General features: G+C 34.7%; 1 protein-coding gene across 1 annotated transcript in view; it reads right to left on the reverse strand.

Moving 5' to 3' along the window:
- The window catches only part of CDH7 (cadherin 7), a 156,629-nt gene that overhangs the window by 24,000 nt on the left and 110,413 nt on the right, over positions 1-22,216 (reverse strand). Inside the window, exons 8-11 of the mRNA XM_006141816.2 lie at positions 7,794-7,930; positions 5,988-6,109; positions 5,206-5,323; positions 1,171-1,422 (exon numbers count right to left, since the gene is read on the reverse strand). Of these exons, the coding sequence (XP_006141878.2) occupies positions 1,171-1,422; positions 5,206-5,323; positions 5,988-6,109; positions 7,794-7,930 (629 nt within the window). The remainder of the gene's footprint in view (positions 1-1,170; positions 1,423-5,205; positions 5,324-5,987; positions 6,110-7,793; positions 7,931-22,216) is intronic.

Genomic DNA, 22,216 nt, shown 5'->3' on the forward strand with positions numbered 1-22,216 from the left:
CCAGTAACTCTGTAGTATTCAGAATGTTACCCAATTGAATATTGTTTACTTTATTGCAAATACTGGTGAACAGTAGCCAATAAATAATTTTATATTCCTTTAAAAAATAAAAAAATGCTTCTTTTATAAAAATAGTCTACAACCAAACTTTCTAATTCTATTATACCCCAAGAAAACACACAGTATAGTCTTGAGTGCAATGTTAAGTGCCTGTCGTCCTTGTTACTGGAAGTTACACTGTGAAGAGAATGTTGTTTTGGAATGAACCCATTACTCAATGGTGACATTGGATGTCTACCAATTTTTAAAAGGATGCTGCATAAATCTACAAAACTGCAATCCTAATGAGAGTTATAAATTTAATTTAACCAAATGATAAAAACAACCATGGGAAATTGCAATTAAATATTAATATTTTATAGAAAATTACAATGTTAGCATTGCTAAAATTGCAACCTTTTAAGATTTGCAAATAATTTGATAAAGTCACCGTATGTATTTTTTGAAGAGACAGGATGTAAAGTCATACCTTCTGAAATAAGCATATTTTAAAAATACAATTTTTTGAAGAAACAGTATATAAAGTCATAGTTTCTGAAATAAGCATATTTTAAAAATACAATATAAAAATGTTTAGTCTAGTATAATATATCTATTCTGTAGGGATAAATCAAAGTGCTGGCAAAGGTAAATTTATTAAAAATCTTAAAAAACATTAACTTTAATCATAAGCCATTTATCTACACTATTGTTTTGAAAATGCAATTGGTCAACAGTATATAAAGTCATAGTTTCTGAAATAAGCATATTTTAAAAATACAATATAAAAATGTTTAGTCTAGTATAATATATCTATTCTGTAGGGATAAATCAAAGTGCTGGCAAAGGTAAATTTATTAAAAATCTTAAAAAACATTAACTTTAATCATAAGCCATTTATCTACACTATTGTTTTGAAAATGCAATTGGTCTTTTTTTTTTTTTTTGAGTTATATACTGGAAAGTATAGCCAACGATTGCATGTTGTTTGATAAGAAAACAGCATCCAGTAGAATATCTGCTCATTTTCCAAAAGACGCCGTAAAGGAATGGAAAAAACATAAGAAGTTGCTGACCCATGGTTACGATTGCGACAGCTCTCACAGAGCAAGCACTGGAGACAGTACCTACCCAGTAAGGTCAAGACACAGGCAAGGATTGCTATGAGGGCGCCGGTACTGAGGCCCGCAGGAAGAACGTAGGCCTCTGCGTTGCAGGTCTGGGCTATGCCATCTGCGTCACAGTCACAGACCCGGATGGTAAGGGTGTTAGTGCTGCTCAGTGAGGGCGATCCACTGTCCACGATGAAAATCGGCAGATAGTAAACAGATTGCTCCTGTCTTCGGAAGCCATTTCTCCGCGTTAGTATTGAGGCTGTGTTGTCTAGGATCAAGAAAACAAATGTGTAACATGAGAGTTCTGATGGAATCAGTCGTTCTGAACCTCAAGTCATTCTGTGTACTTTGATTCCTTAATCAGGGAAAGCTTCGGAGTTGCAGAGGTTTTTATTCAATAATTCTCTTTGAGTTCCTTTTGACAGAGAGACATATTTCCAATTTCATATATTTTGAGATATTTATGTTATTTTACACAGTTATAGCCAAAGAAATAGTTACAGAGTTATAAAGTCAAACTGAATATTAAAATGTTGATGTATCACTATGTAAAGTGCAACTTGGTAAGAATGGCATGTTATACATCCTTTTAATTATCTTAAATTTCAAACCATATGCTTATAGAGAAGAAAGTAAAAATGAACAGAATATATATTTTTGTAGAATCATTATATAGCACAGATAAAATTTACAATCCATCCTTTTTTGACAAGTTCCAAGCCCGATATTTAAAAACGTAAGATAAGCTGCTCTAGCTTCATTTGTTTAAATCGAGTATGCATAAATATTTTAAAAAAGAATTATTACAGATTTTTAAAAAATTCTCGTTTGATATATATAGTTACTAAAACTGCATTCATGTAAACACTCTGTCAATGATAAAGCAGGTAATTTGTACTTAATTTCTATTCAATATTCTCTTTCATCTAAATAAATATAGTAATTATTTTTTCCCAGAGAGGTTTTTGCTATAGGGCACGCGCTTGCCAGAAAGACAGAGAGAAACAGAGAGACAAAGCGAGAAATCACCCCCCACCAAGGCGGGTGGGGGGGGTGGATGGCCACAGCACAATCCCTTAGGATCTTGGGCGCGCACACACACACACACACATACACACACACACGTGCCTGGCCTGAGTGCTACACTGGGTCCGGGACTCTAACTGAAGTCCACTACATGGTAATCCAGCGACATAGCCATTATGCTAACTGCTGGTCCCATAATTATTAAATTTTAAAAGTGATCAATAAATCTACTCGACATTAACAGTGATTTCATATCAAAAATAGATTTTTTTTTAATCTGTCAGCAATTTCTCCAGCTAAGTTATAATAATAATTACATAATTTACGGGCTCCTTAAAATTTACAGAACTTAGGGCCAGCAGGTGGCATGGTGGTTAAGGGTGCTGGACTCCCACATGGGTGACTGCAGTTTAAGTCCCAATCAGGCAGCTTGCTTTCTCACTTCCCCCCTTTTCTCTCTTTTGCTCTATCCTTCTCTGGTCAAGTTAAATATAAGTAAAGTTAAATAAAATAATTATAAATGAATAAAAATAAACCTAATTTTTAAAAATGTGCAGAAATTAACAACTTTTTAAAAAGGAAAATAAGAATTACAGTTTCATCTAGTATGGTTTTTCTATATAGTTTCCTTCCATAGTATCAATAAGATATATATCCAATGTTAAAATAACTAGCAATAATTTAATAAAGAGCAAGCTGAAATGCATTTTATCTCAAACAGTACAGAACGGCATCACATTAGATTGCAGAAAATGTATTAAATGCAATTATAGATGAAACAGGAATAAAACTGTTTGATTTTTAGATTCCATCTGTTAGATTTTTATATAAACAAATCGTTTAAAATGCATGAATTTGAAAGATACTCATCGAAAAACTAAGCATGGAGTTATTGAAAGACACTGTCTTGAGTATATTCAATACACTTCATGATAACATATATGTCTATGCTTTTGCCTCCCACCAAGACAGATGCTAGATGTATTTATGATTTGACAGAACGATTTTCAAAGTTGTTGATTTGTAGCCTAACCCAACTGACATCAAATGACACACATACCACAAATTGAGGAGCACAGCTAAAATGCTCAACCTGTGAGAAGAGAACTCATGCTCAGGAAATAAAATGATAAAATTCATAATGTTCTGTATTTGCTTCCTAGGATGGAAGATGACAAAAGAACTGACTTCTCTATCACTATGGTTTTCTCCAAGGTGCTGTCTAGGACAACTTTGAGCTTGATGCAAGGAAATTTTCAATTGTGTGGTAGTGTGAAGATCCTCTAAATCTTCTGGGCCACAACCATGGTAGTTTTGGAGGATGATGACACATTGGAAATACATTCACATTCTTCTTGTAAAGTTCATAAACTTTCCTCTCTACATTTGACTGGATGAACCCAAGAGCTGAGAATTATTTTTTACAGCTATGATTCAATCAGAAAGTTTTGGGATTGCCCACATAGGGAGTGCTTTTCCTTTTACATGGTTAAAAGAACAAGATAGTATTCTTATTAAGCAGAGAACTGGATCATGAAAAAATAACATCATTCTCAGATTGAATTTTGAAGTCAAAGTTGGATTTTCTGTACGAAAGATGGGTTGGCCTTAGGCAAAATTCTCACAATATTCATCCTCTGAAAGCAAGTCTTTAGATAAGTCAGTATTTCACTAGTAAATTTATTTCTACACTTTTATCTGAAACCCAATTCACATGATCAACACCAATGAAAGAAAGAATTACAGTTTCCATATTTTTGAAGAATAATATTCTCCCTTTACGTCAGTTTAAAGTATTCTGCTTCTGTTAAAATAAGCAGCTTGAGCGAAAACCCATTCAAACATGTATTCAAAATTAGATAATAAATAGAAGGTTCTCATGCATCCTTTAAAAGTGCTGATGGGGCCAGCTGATTGCATAGTAGTTTATGCAGTTGGAACCCACATAGCTGCCTACACAGTTCAAGTCTTGGACCCAGCGGCTTGAAATACATGACAAGTACATGTGTGTGCTTTCCCAAAATCCTGAAACAGGAATGGAAGAGAAGGGATTGCAATGTGGCCCTCTCCCATGTAGGGGTGACTTCCCACTTTATCTGTCACTCACTGGTGAGTCCACACACTCTCTAGCCAATTTAAAGCATATTTACATATATATATTTACATATATATATATATATTTAAAGCTAAACTTGAATCTACTTAATAGGTATATGTAAAATGTTTCTATACTGATGTTTAGAAATCTGCTGAGTGATTTATCTTTGAAGCAGGAAAATGTGATTTAGCAAGAGCTGGAGTTACGTAATTATTTAAAATTTTATATTTTGGGGGCCAGCAGGTGGCATGGTCATTAAGGCTACTGGACTCCCACATGGACAACTACACTTCAAGTTCTGGACCTGGCGGCTTGCTTTCTCACTTTCCCTCACTTTCTCTCTCTTGCTCTGTTCCTCTTTGGTCAAATTAAATAAACAGATAAATGAATAAAGTTAAAATAATTCTTAAAAATATTTATATTTCTTAACATCTTGACTACAGCCTTATCTTTCACATAGATTAATGCTATTTTTATGTAAGAATAAAGTAATTGATGTTATTGAAAATACGAAGCCAACGTTGATTTAGTTTAAAGGTGTTAAGAGTAATTATCTTCCTAATGTCTCCAGTTGTGTCAATGTAGCATAGTCCTTATTAAGTGATTTAGCTGGTCCTCAACATATTAGATCATTTGGACAAAGAACTTGTATCCAAACAAGAAAGCGATTGTCTGGAAGAAAAGAGAGTGAGAGATAGATCTACCTTTCCTCCTTATTTGGCTTTAAGCCTAAAATGATTTAAATAGCAGCTTCTCCTTCATGACAGCAAATCCATAGATAAAAATTACTTGAGGGGCTCATTGCCCTTTAATTAATATCCTTGCTGTAAAAAAAATCCATAATCACCATTCCTGAGGGAGAAAAGTACTTTCATAAAGAGTCTGTTCTGTACCTGCTGCTTCAACAGTGACAATAGTAACACATACCTTTGTTGTCTTTCAAGGAAAAGTTGTGGTTATTTGTTGCATCCGTTGTTAAGCTGAAGTAAAACTGATGTCCATTGGATGGCTCATCTTTATCAACCGCACTGATTTTCTGGATAACCTAGGCAAAGAGAATGCAAACATGGAAGCATGGTGATGAGCTCTGCTAAATCTTCTGAATCAGGACAGATCAACTTTATACTTCACAATAAATGCCATTTTTCTGAATAAACTAGAGGGAAAGGATCAGATGTACTAATATGAACCCAATCTAAAAAGCATTCTGCAAAACAAATCAGATCCTTTCCAAAGTTCATGTGTGAGTTTACTTTTATAAACCTCCGAAATATGCTGTACCAATCGATTAGTCATTGCTGCAAACATCATAAGACACTGAACAATATGGGTGAACAAACCGAACTGAGATTGAACTGCACTTAATTCTTAGAACTTCAAGGTTCTTACACCCTGCTGTGTAATGTGGGGAAACGGCCCAATCAAGCTTAATATGCTATATTTCTCCTTAAAGGAGTCTGAGCCTTTAAACATTTAACAGGGCTTTTACAATGTTTACCTTTTCTTCCCGAGGAATTTTCATCACCCCAATTAAATGAGAATTTGAAAGTTCCTTTAATATTAGTTTATGCTACACATCAAAGTGTTAGTTTTGCTGAAACAAGCTGATTATATTTTATCTTAAAGCTGGAATAATTTCAAAGGCAACTGCTGCTGGGTATTTTTAAAAGAATCACAAACTGGAAGCAAGATATTCTGAAGACTCTTACCTGCCCCGCTTGAGCGTTTTCACAGACAGTGGTCTCATAGTCCATAGCAAATTCAGGGGCATTGTCATTAATGTCGAGAATAGTGATGGCTACATAGCCTCTTCCTACTTGAGATGGATTCTCTAATAAATAATAAAAAAAAATGTTACTGCAGTATTTTTCACAAATGCTACGACATGGAATCAACCCAAATGTCCAAGAACAGATGAATGGACTGAAAAAGTGTGGCACATATACACTATGGAATATTACTCAGCCATAAAATACAAGACCCTGGCATTTGATAGAAAGTGGATGAATATGGAAGATTTAATGCTAAGTGAAGAAAGTTAGACTATGAAAGACAGACATCGTACATTCTTATGTAATATATACAGAATGTCTGCACTCCATGGCAGAAAGTGAAAGATTGGAAAGTATAAAGAGCAACAGTGGATCCTACAGATAATGTGGAAGGAGGATTGACAATGGGGGCTGAGAGGGAGATAATCAAGTGGACAAAAAAAGCAAAATCGTTAACGGAAAAATGGAATTTTATCTGTTGATGATAACATGTAGGTAATATTATTGATTGGAGTAATATGCAATGTATTCATGTTGAGAAAATTTATTTTGTATGCTGTAAAGATGTACAGTGATTAATGTAAAAAATAAGAAAATTTTAAACATTAAATTGCCATCATAAAAGAATCTTATCTGTTTGATATCAAAGCTGTCATTCCACTGCCACTTTACTCAGAAACTTGCATTAAAAATTATTAGAATTAACAAAAAAAAAAAATGTTTACAGCTTTAAAGAATGGATCTAATAACAAAATGACCAAGCTTTAAATTACATTTAAAATCCTAACACTATTTTTTAAAAACTTGCCAAAAGGCATGCACAATCAACAGAGAGGCAGAAAGAGAGAGGGAAAAGTATTCTGTCAGGGTTGGTTATACCACAGTTCCCTCTCCTCTATATCTCCCTCTTTTGGGGATTTTGGACATGCGTCCCCTGCATGTTTCTAGAGCCGAACCCAGAACTCAACCATGCAGTCAGCAATGTGGCATCCAACTCTCTTACTACCAGGCCACAAGCTGGCCCTTAACAGTATAATTTCAAAGGTAGTTACAGATAATCTGACCCAAATATATAAATATGCATGTATATATTTGTATAGATATCTATATATAAAATACACATGCATATATACATGTGCATATATACATATATGTTTATGTATTATATGTATGTATTTTTAGTCCTTGATTAAAAAACTATTGAAAGAAGAATGAATGAACTATGAATTTCAATATTCAACACTTTAGCTCATATTTGTATGAATATACATTTACTTCATATATGCATGTACTATAAATGCATATATATTAACCAACATACCTATTATGCATATAATTATGAATTATTTTTGAAAGTTTTATTATCAGGCACTAAAATTAGTTTGACATCAGACTATTCAAATCTGGTGTTTTTATTAGTTATAGTTAACTATTGTATGCTCTTTCGCCCAATCTCTATCAGTATAAATGCAATATATAAAATGTGACTAGAAGACAAGACACCTTCTGAAAGTAACTTAGACTCAATATTTTATAGTTCTTTATTTTTATTAATTTTGAAAGTATTAAGAAATAAAACTAATGAATATAAATATATTTCAAATCTTACAAATTTGGGATAATCAAGTATTTGTTCAATTCAAATAAGCAGCTGTTCTAAATCATGTTGAATTTATGACCTCATGGACAATCTGTTCTTCTTTTTAATTGTCCTCTACTTTAATTTTAAACCTTACAACTTACGGCTCTCCATTGCGAGGACTGTGATATTATGAACAGCATTTGTCTCTCGATCCAAAGATTTGGCGGTTGTAATAACTCCACTGTTGGCATCAATATTGAAATATCTCTCCAAGTCTGTGTTTCTGTCAATTGAATACCTAATTGAATATTAAAAAAAATACACAACTTCAACATTTATGTTTGATTATAATTTGCTAACATTAGTTCATTAATTAAGTAGCCAATAACCAAACTTTGCTGACTCCATGATCTGTCATGCTAATTAACATAAATGTGTGCCTTGTTGAGGACTGGCCCCAGTCGTAGTTAAGGGAGCTGGATTCCACGTGCCTAACCTTGTTTTGAATCCTGGCCCTGTGGCTTCGAAAACAAGCCAGGTACATGTGCAGGTGTACCAAAAGTCCTGTTAGGGATAGAGAAAAGTAGGAGAAGGAATTATGGTATGATCATGTCCCATTAGGAGTGTTTTCTTCCTTTATTTCTGCATGTCTCTCTAGTGAGCACATGGACCCTCAGGCAATTGAAAAAAAAGAGAGAGAGAAATAGAGAAATATAATCACATAACCATTGGTTCAAAAATCTGTGTATTGGTAATCTCTGCTTTACTGTCAGTCAGTACAAAATGAACACCATAGCTCTATAATTAACTTCACAGTGGCTTTGAAAATGTCATTGTCAATACAACTTCAAATTTGTTACCATTATAACCTTAAGTTTATTATCATCTGGGGCCAACAAATGGCATAGCAGTTATGTTGCTGGACCCTCACCTGGTTGACCAAGGTTCAAGTCCCAGACCCAGTGATTAAAAATCACACTGGATTCTATGTGTGCATGCCTAAGATCCTGGAAGGAGAATGGATGGGAAGGGATTATGGTGTGGCAATCCCTCCAGGAGGGTGATTTCTCAATTTCCCTTTTACTATCTGTCTATGTCTCTGAAGAGCATACATGCCCTATGACAAAAACCTTTAAAAATATTCATTATCATCACTCTTATTATTGATTGCGGCTCCTAAAACCTATTAACAAAAGCTTTTGTAGCCTTAGCCATGGTTATAGGTGTCTCTAAAATAAAATATATGTGGACATCTTGCCCATTTGCACATACCCATTAACACCTTTTGTTTTGATGCAACAACATATTTTCTTTTAACTTTATATTTATTTATTTTACAATCATTCACTGTATATCACACCTGCCCTATAGTAAAAACCAATGGAGGCTAGAGGATTATTGCATCAAATCCTCCTCTTTTTCTCTCTGTCTCTCACAACAAAATCTGATCTCTTGGTCAAGATCAAGTTATTAGCAATAGTTAACTATTATATGCTCTTTCATCAAATCTGTGTATCTTTGTTTGTATCTTTCACTCAGGGGTCTTAACCAGGGTTCCAAAAGTATGCTTCAAAGCAGAAATCCCTAAAATTTTATGGCTATTTGGGCAAGTAAAAACCTTTTCTCAAAATACCTGAGATCCAAACATTAGTGCAAAATTACTGCTTCATTTGTATTCTTAGTCCATTGCTATAATTTGTTCCATAAACAAAGTTCGCTCTCCCACCGTAATGTTCAAATTTCCCTCACTCTTTTAGTTGGGTGATATAAATGCACTGTTTTAAAGACAAACAACTGAACAAACAAAAGAACAAATAGAAAAACACACAAAACCCCACCCTCTTTAGGCATGAAAATAACTGAATTAACTACTCATGATCCAACAAACAGATTGGCCTGTCAGTTTCTTTGACTTCTTGACTCCAACGGCCTGTTCTGTTCCAATTCAGTGATAACACCCTTAATAAACACCCTTGGCTTGCCACCTCACATGTACGCACCACGACTGAAACGACTTCAAGCACCTTTCTCTGTCCCACAGCTCTCATTTCAGTACTTCTGCCTCCTGGTAAATGCCTACAATCTTCTGATGCTACCAACCATCTCAATATCAATTCATTTTTCTTTATTCAGTTCTCTCTTACAACTTATATCATGGGCCCTCTTTATTATAACGTCTGTGTATGTGCCTGGTTGCAGTGTAACACCTCAAACTTAAAACAATAATAATCACTCAATATATCTCATACTTTTCTGAGTCAGGAATTCGGGTTTGCTAGTAGGGCAGTGTTAGCTCCCCATCTCTGATTGCAGTCAGATGTGGCTGGAGTTGTGGTCATTAGATGACTTACATGGGGCTGGGGGATCTAGTTCTAATTTGTCTTACTCGTCTGAATGGCATGTGAGTGGCATGGATGACAAATTAGTACAGTTACCAGAAAACAAAACTGGTATGCTGGAAACTGTGTGGCTGACCATGAGTTCAGATAAAGCTGAGGATTCATTCAATATGTTAAAGGTTTCCACAGCACGGCAAGATTTTGTCTTTAATAAGAAAGTTTTAATGTATTCCTTCTTCTATTTTCTGTAAAACAGTATAGAAATGATACTAATTATTTTTTCAAAGCCTCATAGAATTTCCCAGTAGAACCTTCTGGACTTGACAGTTTTTCTTTTAGAAAAAGTTTAACTACAAATGTAATTTATTTAATAGTTATAGGAGTATTCAGGTTATCTTGTCCTGTTGAATAATTCTCAAAATTTTATACCTTTAGAAGAATTGGTTTGCTTCATTTAAGTTCAACTAAGTTGCCAAATTTTATCTGAAGTGTAAAATGTGGGTAGAATTGTTCACAGTGTTTGATATCTTCATTGTACATGTGCAAGCTCTGAATAAGATCTACTTTTACTCATAATATTTATAATTTATTTCTTCTTTTTTCTTTATGAAGTGTTGATAGACGTTTACCAATTTTTTAATCTACTCAGAGAGCAAGTTTTCAACCTCATTCATTTGTATCTTTATTATTACTATTTTTAAGTATATTGATTGTTGCTATTGTCTATATTATTTTGTTTCTTCAGGTTTTTTGGATTTATTTTGCTCATTATTTTTCAGTTTCTAATCCAGGCTAGGGAGAGGAAAAAAAAAATGGTAAACCCACCACAGATTTAGATTTACTTTTAATAGGCTTCTTCCGCAAAATACCTCCTACTATTTGCATTTAGAGCCTTAAAAATCTTCATTTTATTCAAGTTTTATTGTTGCACTTAGGATGAGAGACACAGTAGAGTGTGCTTACCTATAACAGGATTAGCTGTGTATGTTTATATATACTTATACACACATATGAATGTACATATACACTAAATATATACACATATGTATGCAACCAATATTCACATAAAATGTGTATATCTATATTTGTTTTATTCAATAATAACAGAAAAATTTGTATTAATGTTTGAGAATATTGTCATACACATTAATTGACCCAGTACTAAAGCCCTGAATTGTTCATTTTGCCAAATCTTTAAGTGAATCACTAAAATAATGTTTACATATTCATGAAAAAAATAGGCTTTAATAGTCTAAAAAGGCAAAAAGGACTAGAACTTGACATACTTCTGTCTAAATTTATTTTTTTTTTATTTTTTGTAAATTCCTGCAGGGTTAAGTCAATGACTAAAGCACTTGCCTCAATTATCAGTAGTCCCAATGGTCCTAGTCTTAGAATAAAGGATGTCAAAGTTGAGAATTTATTTAATATTTTAAAGGTTTCCAACCACTATTAGCCTCAAAGAAAAATCACCAATTATTTAAGGATCAAGTTAAAATCTTAGCCCCTATACATTTTGAAGAACCATGGGTAACTAAAGTTTCTATCATTCAAATATTTTATCATTTCTAAACTCTGCAGCTCTCACTTATATGTTTGATGTATTCGTTAATAGCTGTCACTCCACCTAGGTCTCACTAAATATTAGGCCATCAGGAAAGTCATGACATATGTGCCTATGTTTTTCTATGTAAAACCGCATTATGACTTCCCCAATGACCAAGTAGCACATATGTATCTGTGTACACACACACACACACACACACACACACACACACATATATATATATATATATGCATAATTTATTATGATTTCCTTATCTCATGTCTTTCCAATCATTCATACATCAACAATTATTCCAAAATGAATGGCATTCCATTTCAGAAAATACATCACATGAACAAATACCTTATTTAAAAAATAGCAAGCTAGGTCCAGCAGTAGCATGGTGCTGGACTCCCACATGACATATTGGGTTCAAGTTCTGGACCCAGTGGCTTGCTTTTCACCCTTCCTCCCCACTCATCTCTCTCTAGTAAAATTTATAATAATAATAATAATTAAATTAAATAATTCTTTTTTAAAAAGTTGAAAGCTAAATTATAAATATTTAGGAGAAACTAGGTGTTATACTAGAGTATGATGGATTAAATCTGGGCAAGTGTGAGGGATTGGATAAAGAAGAGATGAGAGACTTCTTCAAGGCCAAGAAGTAGACAGTCCACAATAGTCCTGGTGGTTATTATGTTTTTTCATCACGTAGACTTGGGATAACTTAGTATTTAAGGGATTGTCTATTTTCTTTTGAGAGAGATTTTTACTATAGGGCACATGTGCTCACCAGAGAGAAAGAGAGACAGAAAGTGAGAAATCACCTCCCCCCCTCCCCCCCCTAAGTAGGATGGCCATGCCTCAATCCCTTCTCCTCCATTCTCCTCTAGGGATCTTGGGCACACAAGCACATACACCCAGCATGAGTTTTAGCTGCTGCATCTGGGACTCAAACTGCAATCAACTACCTGGGAGTCCAGCAACTATTACACCATCTGCTGGTCCTAATGGTTGTTTATTTTCTACTACACCTTTGGACATGAAGAAAGTTGAGCTGATTAATGAAACATTAGCTAACATATAAAGTCATGTGAGAAAAACAGTTCCCTAGATGAGAGAAGTTAAGGAAACAATGGACCATTTTTTAGCATAAGAAATGTAAAAATATCTCTGTCTTAGGATCTGTAAGGATGAACTGAACCAAAAGAGAAAAAAAAAAAGGCCCTAAAGTTTGAAGGAGCACCCTATTTTCAGTTCTGTATCAACTAGCCTGGGGATTGAGAAATGCAGTTGCCTGAGTTAATTAGAAGCTGAACTGGAAGTGGAAGGGTAGGTATTTTCCTAATTATGAACCAAAGTTAACTTCAAAGCCACTTCTGATGCCCTTAGTGGTGTTTGGACTCACAAAGATGCCTCTAGCTTCTTCAAATTATAGCCTGAACACTTGGCCTCCTTTCCTGTATGTTGTAGTGACCAATTAGAGAGATCACTTCCATATTTTTGCAGCACCAGCAATTAAGCTTCTTCTCTACCCCTTACTATGCAGATATTTTTATATCTCAATATCCTACCTTAAATCTGTCCTTGAGATGCCTAAACCATTTTCAGTTCAAGCTTAATATCAAAAGGTAAATTTGTCAGCTGTTCCATAAAACTATCCTGCCTTTAGAATTTTCCTGGTTTTAGAATGTATCAAGTATTTAAAACATAGCTTATCTTTTTTCCCCAATTCTCAAACTAATATATAAGATCATACATAGCTCCGACTTCTTTTTGCATGCCCAACATTCTCCTTTCCCCCCTAATTCTCACTCAGAGAACTTTGCCTTTGTTAGAGGCAGCCATGTGTCAAGCTAAAAAACTTCATTTGCTACCTTCCTTTTTAGATGATGTGTCCTTATGTCTAAAGTTTCAGAAAACAAGATGTAAAAGGGAGATGTTGAGTAGAGCCTCATTGAAAAATTATTAATGAGTGAGAGTTGGTTGCTAATTCACCTAGTATTTGATTGTTGTCCTTTCCCCTTTCTCACATCTATGACAGAAACACAATGGAAAGACATCCAGAAGCTATCTTGTAAATAGGAGGTAATAAGTGCTTGATTAAAGAAGCCAAAGCCCTTGATGGCATTATACTGCCAAATTACCAGTCCTTGAGAGCATAGCTCCAGACTTCTCATTAGAAAATCATTAGCAGTAAGCTTTGTTGCTACTAGCCAACCACAATTTCTGACTAAAGGAAGGAAGTATTATTATTGCCATATTTCAGTATTGGACTCTAAAGTCTCACAGTTGATAGTTGGTGGAGCCAATATTTAGAACACAACTGTCTGTCTGAGCTGTCTTTCCAGTATTTCACACTGTTCTATTAGGGAAATTTCAGTTTCTGCCACCTTCAACTCTATGATTCAGCTTTCTTTCTTTTTTTTTTTTTTCTTTTTCCAATTTTTTATTTCTGCTCTCCTACGTAAACTCCTAACCAGTCAAATTGATTTTATTAATTGGGACGAGGTGAAGGCATTAAGGTTACATCACTGGATTCCCATATGACTGACCAAGGTTTGAGTCCCAGACCCAGCAGCTTCAAACTCACACTGGGCGCATGTGCGTGCATGTGAATGCCCAAAATCCTGAGAGTGGAAGAGAAGGGATTGCAGTGTGGCCATCTCCCTTAGGGAGTGATTTCAAATTTCTTTCTCTTTCTCTCTTTCTCTCTCTCTCTGGAGAGTGCACATGCCATATAGCAACAATCTCTTTTTCTAAATAAAAAAATACATTAGTTGATGAATTAAAATATCATGCATTCCCTCATTTCTGTGCCTTTTCCTTTCTTGGTTATTCTGTACTCCCATTTTCCCTCCTGCTCAATCAATTTAGTTTCATTATTCCTTGAAGACAAGCCACTAGCACTAACACAGCAAGCCTTTTCAATTACATCTGAAGTCATGCCTCTTTATGAAATTCTGCAGTACATACGATCTGTGGGCTTCACCAAGTGCTCCTGTGCTACACCACCAGGAACTACAGTTTGAGCGTAAAGGGCAGCATTTTAGCCATGATTCCGCCATTAACCTATTGTATTAATTAGAGCTTTTAGTTCACCATTTACCCTTCCTTTTCTTCATCTGCAAAAGGAGAAAGTTTTATATGATTTACTTCCACAATTTACATTGGATTTTAGTTTTTGTAAAAGACACTCATAGCTAGATAGCAAGAGAGCTGAGACCATGTCATATATATCTGTGTATGGTTGGTGTTCTGAACATGTTATAAAAGAATTCATTATCATTATTCCTATTTGATAATCGATGGAATCAATCAAAATCTTCTTTATAGTCACAAGTAGTAGTCTTAATGCTAACTATCCATTTATATGTCAGTGTTCACAAATAGAATGTGCAGGTGAGTAACTAGATCAGCATAAATCTATCATAAATAGTCCCACAAATGGCAAAAGATGGTGTAATAAGTAAGCATAAACAAATCAAAATGGTAGAAACAGCTGAATTATTTGAATTGAAATCTTAATCTATTAGGATCTACATATATGTTTGTGTGCATTTGGGAGTTTGTGCATGTGTGTGTGTGTGTGTGTGTGTGTGTGTGTTGCTGTAAATGTTGTACAGGTTTGATGTGGGTCTTACTGAAATCTTGAAACCATATTTACTAACTGTTCCCTGGGCATGTTTACTCATAACAAAGGAGTAAAAATGATTGCCTTGTAGGGATTTAATGAGAAGTAAATTACTTTAAAATAAACTATTGAGTTTTGTCTTTATTGATAGCAGACACTGCATCCTCATTCACTCTTCTAATGATGCTGACTCAATTTTTCCTTTGGGAATTTAAACATTCCTAATCTCAAGTCATTTGATGGCATTCATCATCAGTATGCCCAGAGCATTTTGGTTAAGTGAGGGGAACATACATCAAAATGTACCTAACTACTCTTCAAGAAAAGTGAATCTTAATGGAAGGCCACAAAAGGAAAAAAAAAAAAAAAAGAGAGAGAGAGAGAGAGAAAGAGAGATTGAAGCCTATTTATCTAGGTTGCCACATTCCAAAAAGACTGCTCATTCTTACAACTCAGATTCACAGAAGAACCTTACTCCTCTGTTTTCTGAAAACTGATTATACAATTTGTACTTTAATTTTGTGAATCAATGTGCAGTTATTTCAGTGAGTTTGTGTTTTTTTCCAGTTTCTGTTTTTTGCAGTTAAAGAATGCTGTCATATAAGATAAGTATTAGCTCCCTAGTTTCTCAACCTCATGTGTCATTCTCTATCAAATATACCGAATAGATGGTGGATTTTTATATTTCTTCATTGAACTGACTTTTTTTTTTTCAATAAGTATTTTAGATGTGGTAAGTATGGTGCAAAACAAATAGGGAGAAATGCAATTTTTAATAAATTTATTTTACCTGGAGCCTTTAAAAGAGCTGACTTGGAAGGTCTTTATGTGCAGCAGACTTCTAATATATTAGAGTAATATAAAGAAAACTGACTGAAATAAATTAGGCATTTTCTACCTAACACATTTGAAAATTTTCTATGGATGGTAAATATACTAGTCTAACAAAAATACAGTTATGTTTTTACCATACCTGAACATATACGTTCTTTGTTTATTTTAGTGCCAGTTATGTGAAAAAGAGCAACATTTTTCAGTATAGACGAGCTGATAATCTTCTCAAGGAACTGATTTCTGGTACCTTTTGAATTAACCAATTTTACTGCTAACACTATTTTTTCCTATGTTACTGCCTCACTAAGTTTCTTGTAAAAATCAGATATTCACAAATAATTCTGAATAATATGTACAAATGTCTGCATGTATACAAGCTACCTAAAAAATATACACTGAATTATGCAAATATCCCACATGTGTCCATGCTAATTATGCTACATAAAAGTGATTTCTGATTTGCTTTTATCACTTTTTATTCGAAGACATATAATATCAGGAATGTCAAAAGAGCCTACAGGTAAATATCACTCAAATCTTTGAACATAAATATAAATATAGTCCTACATGTAAATTTAAATTGTTGGAAATGCTGAAAATGGTGCTTATTACTTTTTACTCACCTATCATTACATCTGATCTTATTTGTAGTAATACCATGTTTCGATTCATTGGCTATTTTTAGCATAGGGACTTTGAGCTTGCTGTGCTGCCTACAGAAATGAATTTGCTGATTCATAATTCAGCACTAGACTCTTGAGATATAACTAAATAAAACATAACCATATTTTGCATAAAGTTTTCTTGGCTGTCAAATCGTACCATCCCTCGAAACCTTCCTGACGTGCTCACTCTTTTAAATGAAGTCTCATGTCCAGTGAACTTGGAGTGATTATTATTTACCTCACAATTTGCCATGGTACATTGCTGGCATTTTTTCTCCTCACATTGCATAATTTTTATGGGATCTTATTACTTCATCCAGATTGTAAGTTCCTTGAGGTCAGAGGAAATGTTTTATTCATCTTTGTTTTTCTATCAGCATTTTCCCCTGTGTCTTGCACAGAGCAGGTTCTTAATAAATGTATGTTGAGTTATATTGATCAGTCTACCAACGCCATGAGGAATGGGCCCAGAGTCCTCCAAACTCTAGGCTGCGCCTATCCTTTTACACCATCCTGGATGAGAAACACACAAATGCAGCTTCTACCGTCCGGAAAGCAATCAGAATCCACAGACTGTAATCCTCTCTCCCAGGCTGAATAGATAAAGCCTGATATTTCGTATTCAGGGCCAAAGGCACATGACAAGGGAGAGAATGACCTGAAAAAATAAGCCAATGAGCCAGAAATACGGTTGCCCTCAATTACGTACTTTTGCTTTAGGCAAAAGGAGAAGAAAATATGTTGTTGCCTTTGTTTTGATTTTGTCTTGTTTGTCTGTTTTTTTAACTTTCCTAAATTTCAAATGCCACCTAATCTCCACCTTTGGCTTTTTTTTTTTTGGAGAGGTTTTTGTTTGTTTGTTTGTTTATTTGTTTGTTTGTTTTTTTATAGGGCGTGTGTGCACGCCAGACAGACAGAGACAGAGAGACAGAAAGCGAGAAATCACTCCCCAGGGGGTATGGCCACGCTGCAATCCCTTCTCCTCCATTCTCCTCTTGAGATCTTGGGCACACACGCACACGCGACCGGCGTGAGTTTTAAGCCACCACGTCCGGGACTCAAACCTAGGTCGACTACGTGGGAGTCCAGTGACATAGCCCTTACGCTAACTGCTGGTCCCCCACCTTCGGCTTTCACTACAGTTTTAGTTTCCAAACAGAAAACAACAAGAGCTAAGTGTACATAGTAGTCTTGGTGAGCTGTGTGGCTCATGCTTAAATATACAAAAGACCTAGCATACATAGTGGTGTTATATTCTGGTCAGCATGGGCTTCAGATCTGTTCCATCATCCAACTTACGACTGCTACACTTGTAAACAGTCAAAACATCAAGGTAATGATAGTGGTGTACATGTCTTAGTCTTTCTTTAAGGAAAGGTGGATACATTGGGAAGAATTATGCCTTAAGCCAGTGCTTTAGTAGAGAAAAGAGGGATGACAAGTTGCTGTGGAAGCAGGGATTATGGAGGGAAAAAGGTCTCAATTTTGCCTTACTAGAGGCAAGTAATGTGTATATTTCTAGAATGCTAATGTCTTGCCATATATTCACAAATAGTCTCCATATAAATGGCATGTGCTGGATTGCAGTCTTATTCTACAAAAAATGTAGGTAAATTCAAAACTAGTTATCCAAATGTCCATACTATTTTATAATTCAAGTACTATTGACCTATTTTTTTAAGAGAAATTTTTGCTATAGGGCACATGCATTCACCAGAGAGACAACGGCAGAGAGACAGAAAGCAAGACATCATTCCCCAGGAGGGATAGCTATGTCACAGATCCTTCTCCTCTATTGTCCTCTTGGGATTTTGGGCATGTACGTACACATGCCTGGCGTGAGTTTTAAGCTATGGGGTCTGGGACTTGAACCATAGTTGGCTACATGGGAGTCCAGCAATGTAACCATTATGTCATCTGCTGATCCCGATCTATTTTAAACAACTACAATGAAATTATAATTACTGCTTTTGTATTTCTCAAAAAACTACATTTCTAATAGTGTGGAAGTTCACAATTTTTAAGACACATTTTCCATATTAATTTGTCAAAAGGCTGTGCCATTGCCTATCCATTAGCATAGCCTGAAGGAAAGTTTACATTTTGATAGTTACTTGAATGCAATTTAAATACAGCAAGCAATTGTGTGATATTTTCTATATATTGGAATATATACAACTTATAATACAAAACAACTTATATATAGATTGCCAATATGGTTGCATATAAAATTTATCTGTTACTGATAATGTGTTTTGTATCCTCAACTGGACTGGTTTAGAGTATATTCCTGTGGGGTACATTCAACTTATAAGCTGTGCCATGTATAGTGATTAAATATATAAAATAAATTAAAATAAAAAAAAACATTTCCTTTCATTGGCTTTATTAACCTTGAGATAAAATGGCATGTAAACACAATAGTCTATAATAATAGCAATGTATAATGATGGTACTTGCTAATCATCATGTCATGACTCAGTTTAAAAGCATCATTCACTTCCCCTCCTATTTTATCATCAAAAGCCTGGAAAAAAGGCAGACATAAGAGCTGATTTTTCTTTTTGCTGGTTTATATGAATCTTAGGACTCTAAGTGACATCTTTTCAGGCTATTCATCAAATAGCAGTGCTGGGCTGGGAATCAGTGTCCAGAGAATGCACGAGAGGAAGCGCATCCTCACCTGCACTGAGAATAAGGAGACTGACCCCTTCAGGAATATCATAAATGGAGAGGGGAAGAGAAATGTATGAGAGGCAAACATCCAGAAAAAAATCATGAGGTGTGAATGGCCCTGCTGACCTTATGAAAATAGTGTAAAATAAAGGAAAGCTTCCAGTAGCAAACATACATCAAGATAGCAATACTACAAAAAGAAATAGTCACACATACAAAATAATGTCTTAATTCACTGCGAACAAAGTCTGTCTAGCTCTGTATTTGTGAGATAATGATGGAAGCTAATATGAACATGAACTTTTGGATCATCTTAATCACTTTTAAGGAAATGAAACCAAGGTGAAAATAGGAGACCAGCCTGGTATTATCGTACAGATGAAGGCTACAGAGATCTCAGCCTCCAGGATCAAGAGTTCAGTCTTTAACCCTTTCTTCTTTTTTTTAAGTCATTTTGTAGAGAATTATTTTATTTGACTTTATTTATTTATTTATCTATTTATTTATTTAAATTTGACCAGAGAGTGACAGAGTGAGAAAGAAAGAGAGGGGGAGAGTGAGAAAGAAAGCCACCAAGCCCAGGACTCAAACCATGGTCGGTCATGTGAGAGTCCAGTGCCCCCAACCACCACGCCACCTGCTAGCCCCCAGTCTTTAACCCTTCCTATCTTGTGCTTCAGAGAGCAGTCCTAGACTACCTTCAGACTCATTCCACTTCCTCGAACTATCCACACGGCCTACTCTTCTTCTTTCTCAAACTATGATACATTGCGATTGTCATAATTTTTCAAAAAGAATAGTATGAAAGTGAAATATTTTCTCTAAAATCCTTCAGAAGAATGACACACAAAGGATGGAAAAAGAACAATTAAAATCAAGATAAAAATGCCAGCGCCATCATTCAACATGTTTTAAAATCCCCTCACTAAATTGACACTAAATTATATGTATTAATGTGCCTCTGTCTTTTTCCATGTCCCCAATTTCATGAAAGCGTGTTTCTCTTTCTCTTAACTAGATGATTTAAGTAGAAGTTAAATTATTTTATATAGCTAACATACTCCTATATAATTTTGCTGTGGTCGATTGTTCATGAGGGCATGAAACTTAAGTGTTTTCACCAAGACATGTAATTCTGTAACATACCCCAATTCAAGTTTGTCCAAGTCAATATGACTTGGCAGGTGAGGCTGAGTTTAAGACAGAGGCTTTTTTAAAGAATAAAGCCTAGACTATCACAAGCAGGAAGGCAAGTCTTATTCTATCTGGCACAGTACAGAGAAGATTTTATTCTTAGGAGTGATTTATAATCAACATACTAAAATTAGTATAGTCGAGCATGTATCCTAAATTTGTTGTACATATAGGAAAACAATGAGTATGACTTCATTTTTAAATAGCCATTCTTTTATACCTATTTAAGAGTTTCTATTAATGTTTGCTGAATAAAAAGGAAAAGAGAGCATTTATTTTATATATGTGAAATATAATCATTTAAATGTAATAATTTATATAAAATAACATAAAACTATTTTAACATTGTATATAATACCCTAAATACATAAAGAACTTTTAAATATTGTAAAGAATTATTAAAATGATACTTATATTTATTCCATTTATTTAAGAGAAAAAAGAGTGACCAGCGAATGGTATAATGATTATGTAGCTGGACTCCCACTTGAACTGTCAACCACAGTTCAAGTCCCAGTCCTGGCAGCTTAAAACTCATGCTGGGCACGTGTGCATGCATGCCCCAAATCCCAAGAAAATGGAGAAGAAGGGTTGAGGTGTGACCATCCCCCCATGGGGGGATTTTTTTTTCTATCTTTCTGTTTCTCTCTGTCTCTCCAGTGAGTGCATGTACCCTACAATAAAAATCTCTCTGAACAAAAAAAAAAAGAAAAATGTTTATGATCTTTTCTTAACCAAAATCGTTGTCTAAATTACAGATACTCTTCATGACACCATGTAGGCAGTATTACACTTATCTCGAAAACACCATTGCTAAATATCATTTAAAAGTCTGAGGTTATTGTATAAGCTGAACATATCTAAGTATGAAGTCATCAATTTTTTACATCACAGTTGTAATTGAAATCAAACTTCCACATTGAAAAGTAGTGCTTTACAAACCCAAATCATGACACATAATATAATATCCATGGTCCTTCAAGTATATTCTGTTTATGAAATTTGCTCAGAAAGGTAAGTTATTATTTATGAGAACTCTGTGTACATGCATGTGTTTGTATGTGTGCGTTTTAACATATACACACTCACACATTTATTATAAATCTCACATTTCAAATTATAGACAATATTTCAAAATGGAATGTTGTGATATTTTGAAATGATTTTATGTCATCATTGTGTTTGTTTTAACAAGATTATTTTCCTATAATAATGTATTTTTCCTAGAAACTAGATTACTGAAAAGAATTTCCACTTAGTGCATGTACCCAGAAAGACTGAGATAGAAACAGTTGGACAGTGAGAAAGCACCTCTCATAAGGAATGGTCACACTTCAATTTCTTCTCCATCTCTCCCTCCCCTTGGGATTTTGGGCATGAATACACGCACATAGCATATTTCTCAAGCCATCAGACCAGGACTCAAACCATGCAATCAGCCACGTGGAGATTCAGCCACCTTAACCACAGTATAATAGGCAGGCCAAAAAATGTTATTTTTGATCATCTTCATAGATAGGTAACGTATTATTTTGTGCTTTAAATGTGAAAACAATAAACAAAACAAATATTCAAATAGTTCAGAATGAAAAATAATGGAAAGCAGGGGAGAGACTGGTCGGCAGGTAATGACAGAGTTAAGAAAGACTAGTTCGGTGTTCTGATGCACAGCAGGTAGACAAGAGATAACAAT

Source organism: Tupaia chinensis, unplaced genomic scaffold, assembly GCF_000334495.1.
Source record: "Tupaia chinensis unplaced genomic scaffold, TupChi_1.0 Scaffold000065_1, whole genome shotgun sequence".
NCBI lineage: Eukaryota > Metazoa > Chordata > Mammalia > Scandentia > Tupaiidae > Tupaia > Tupaia belangeri.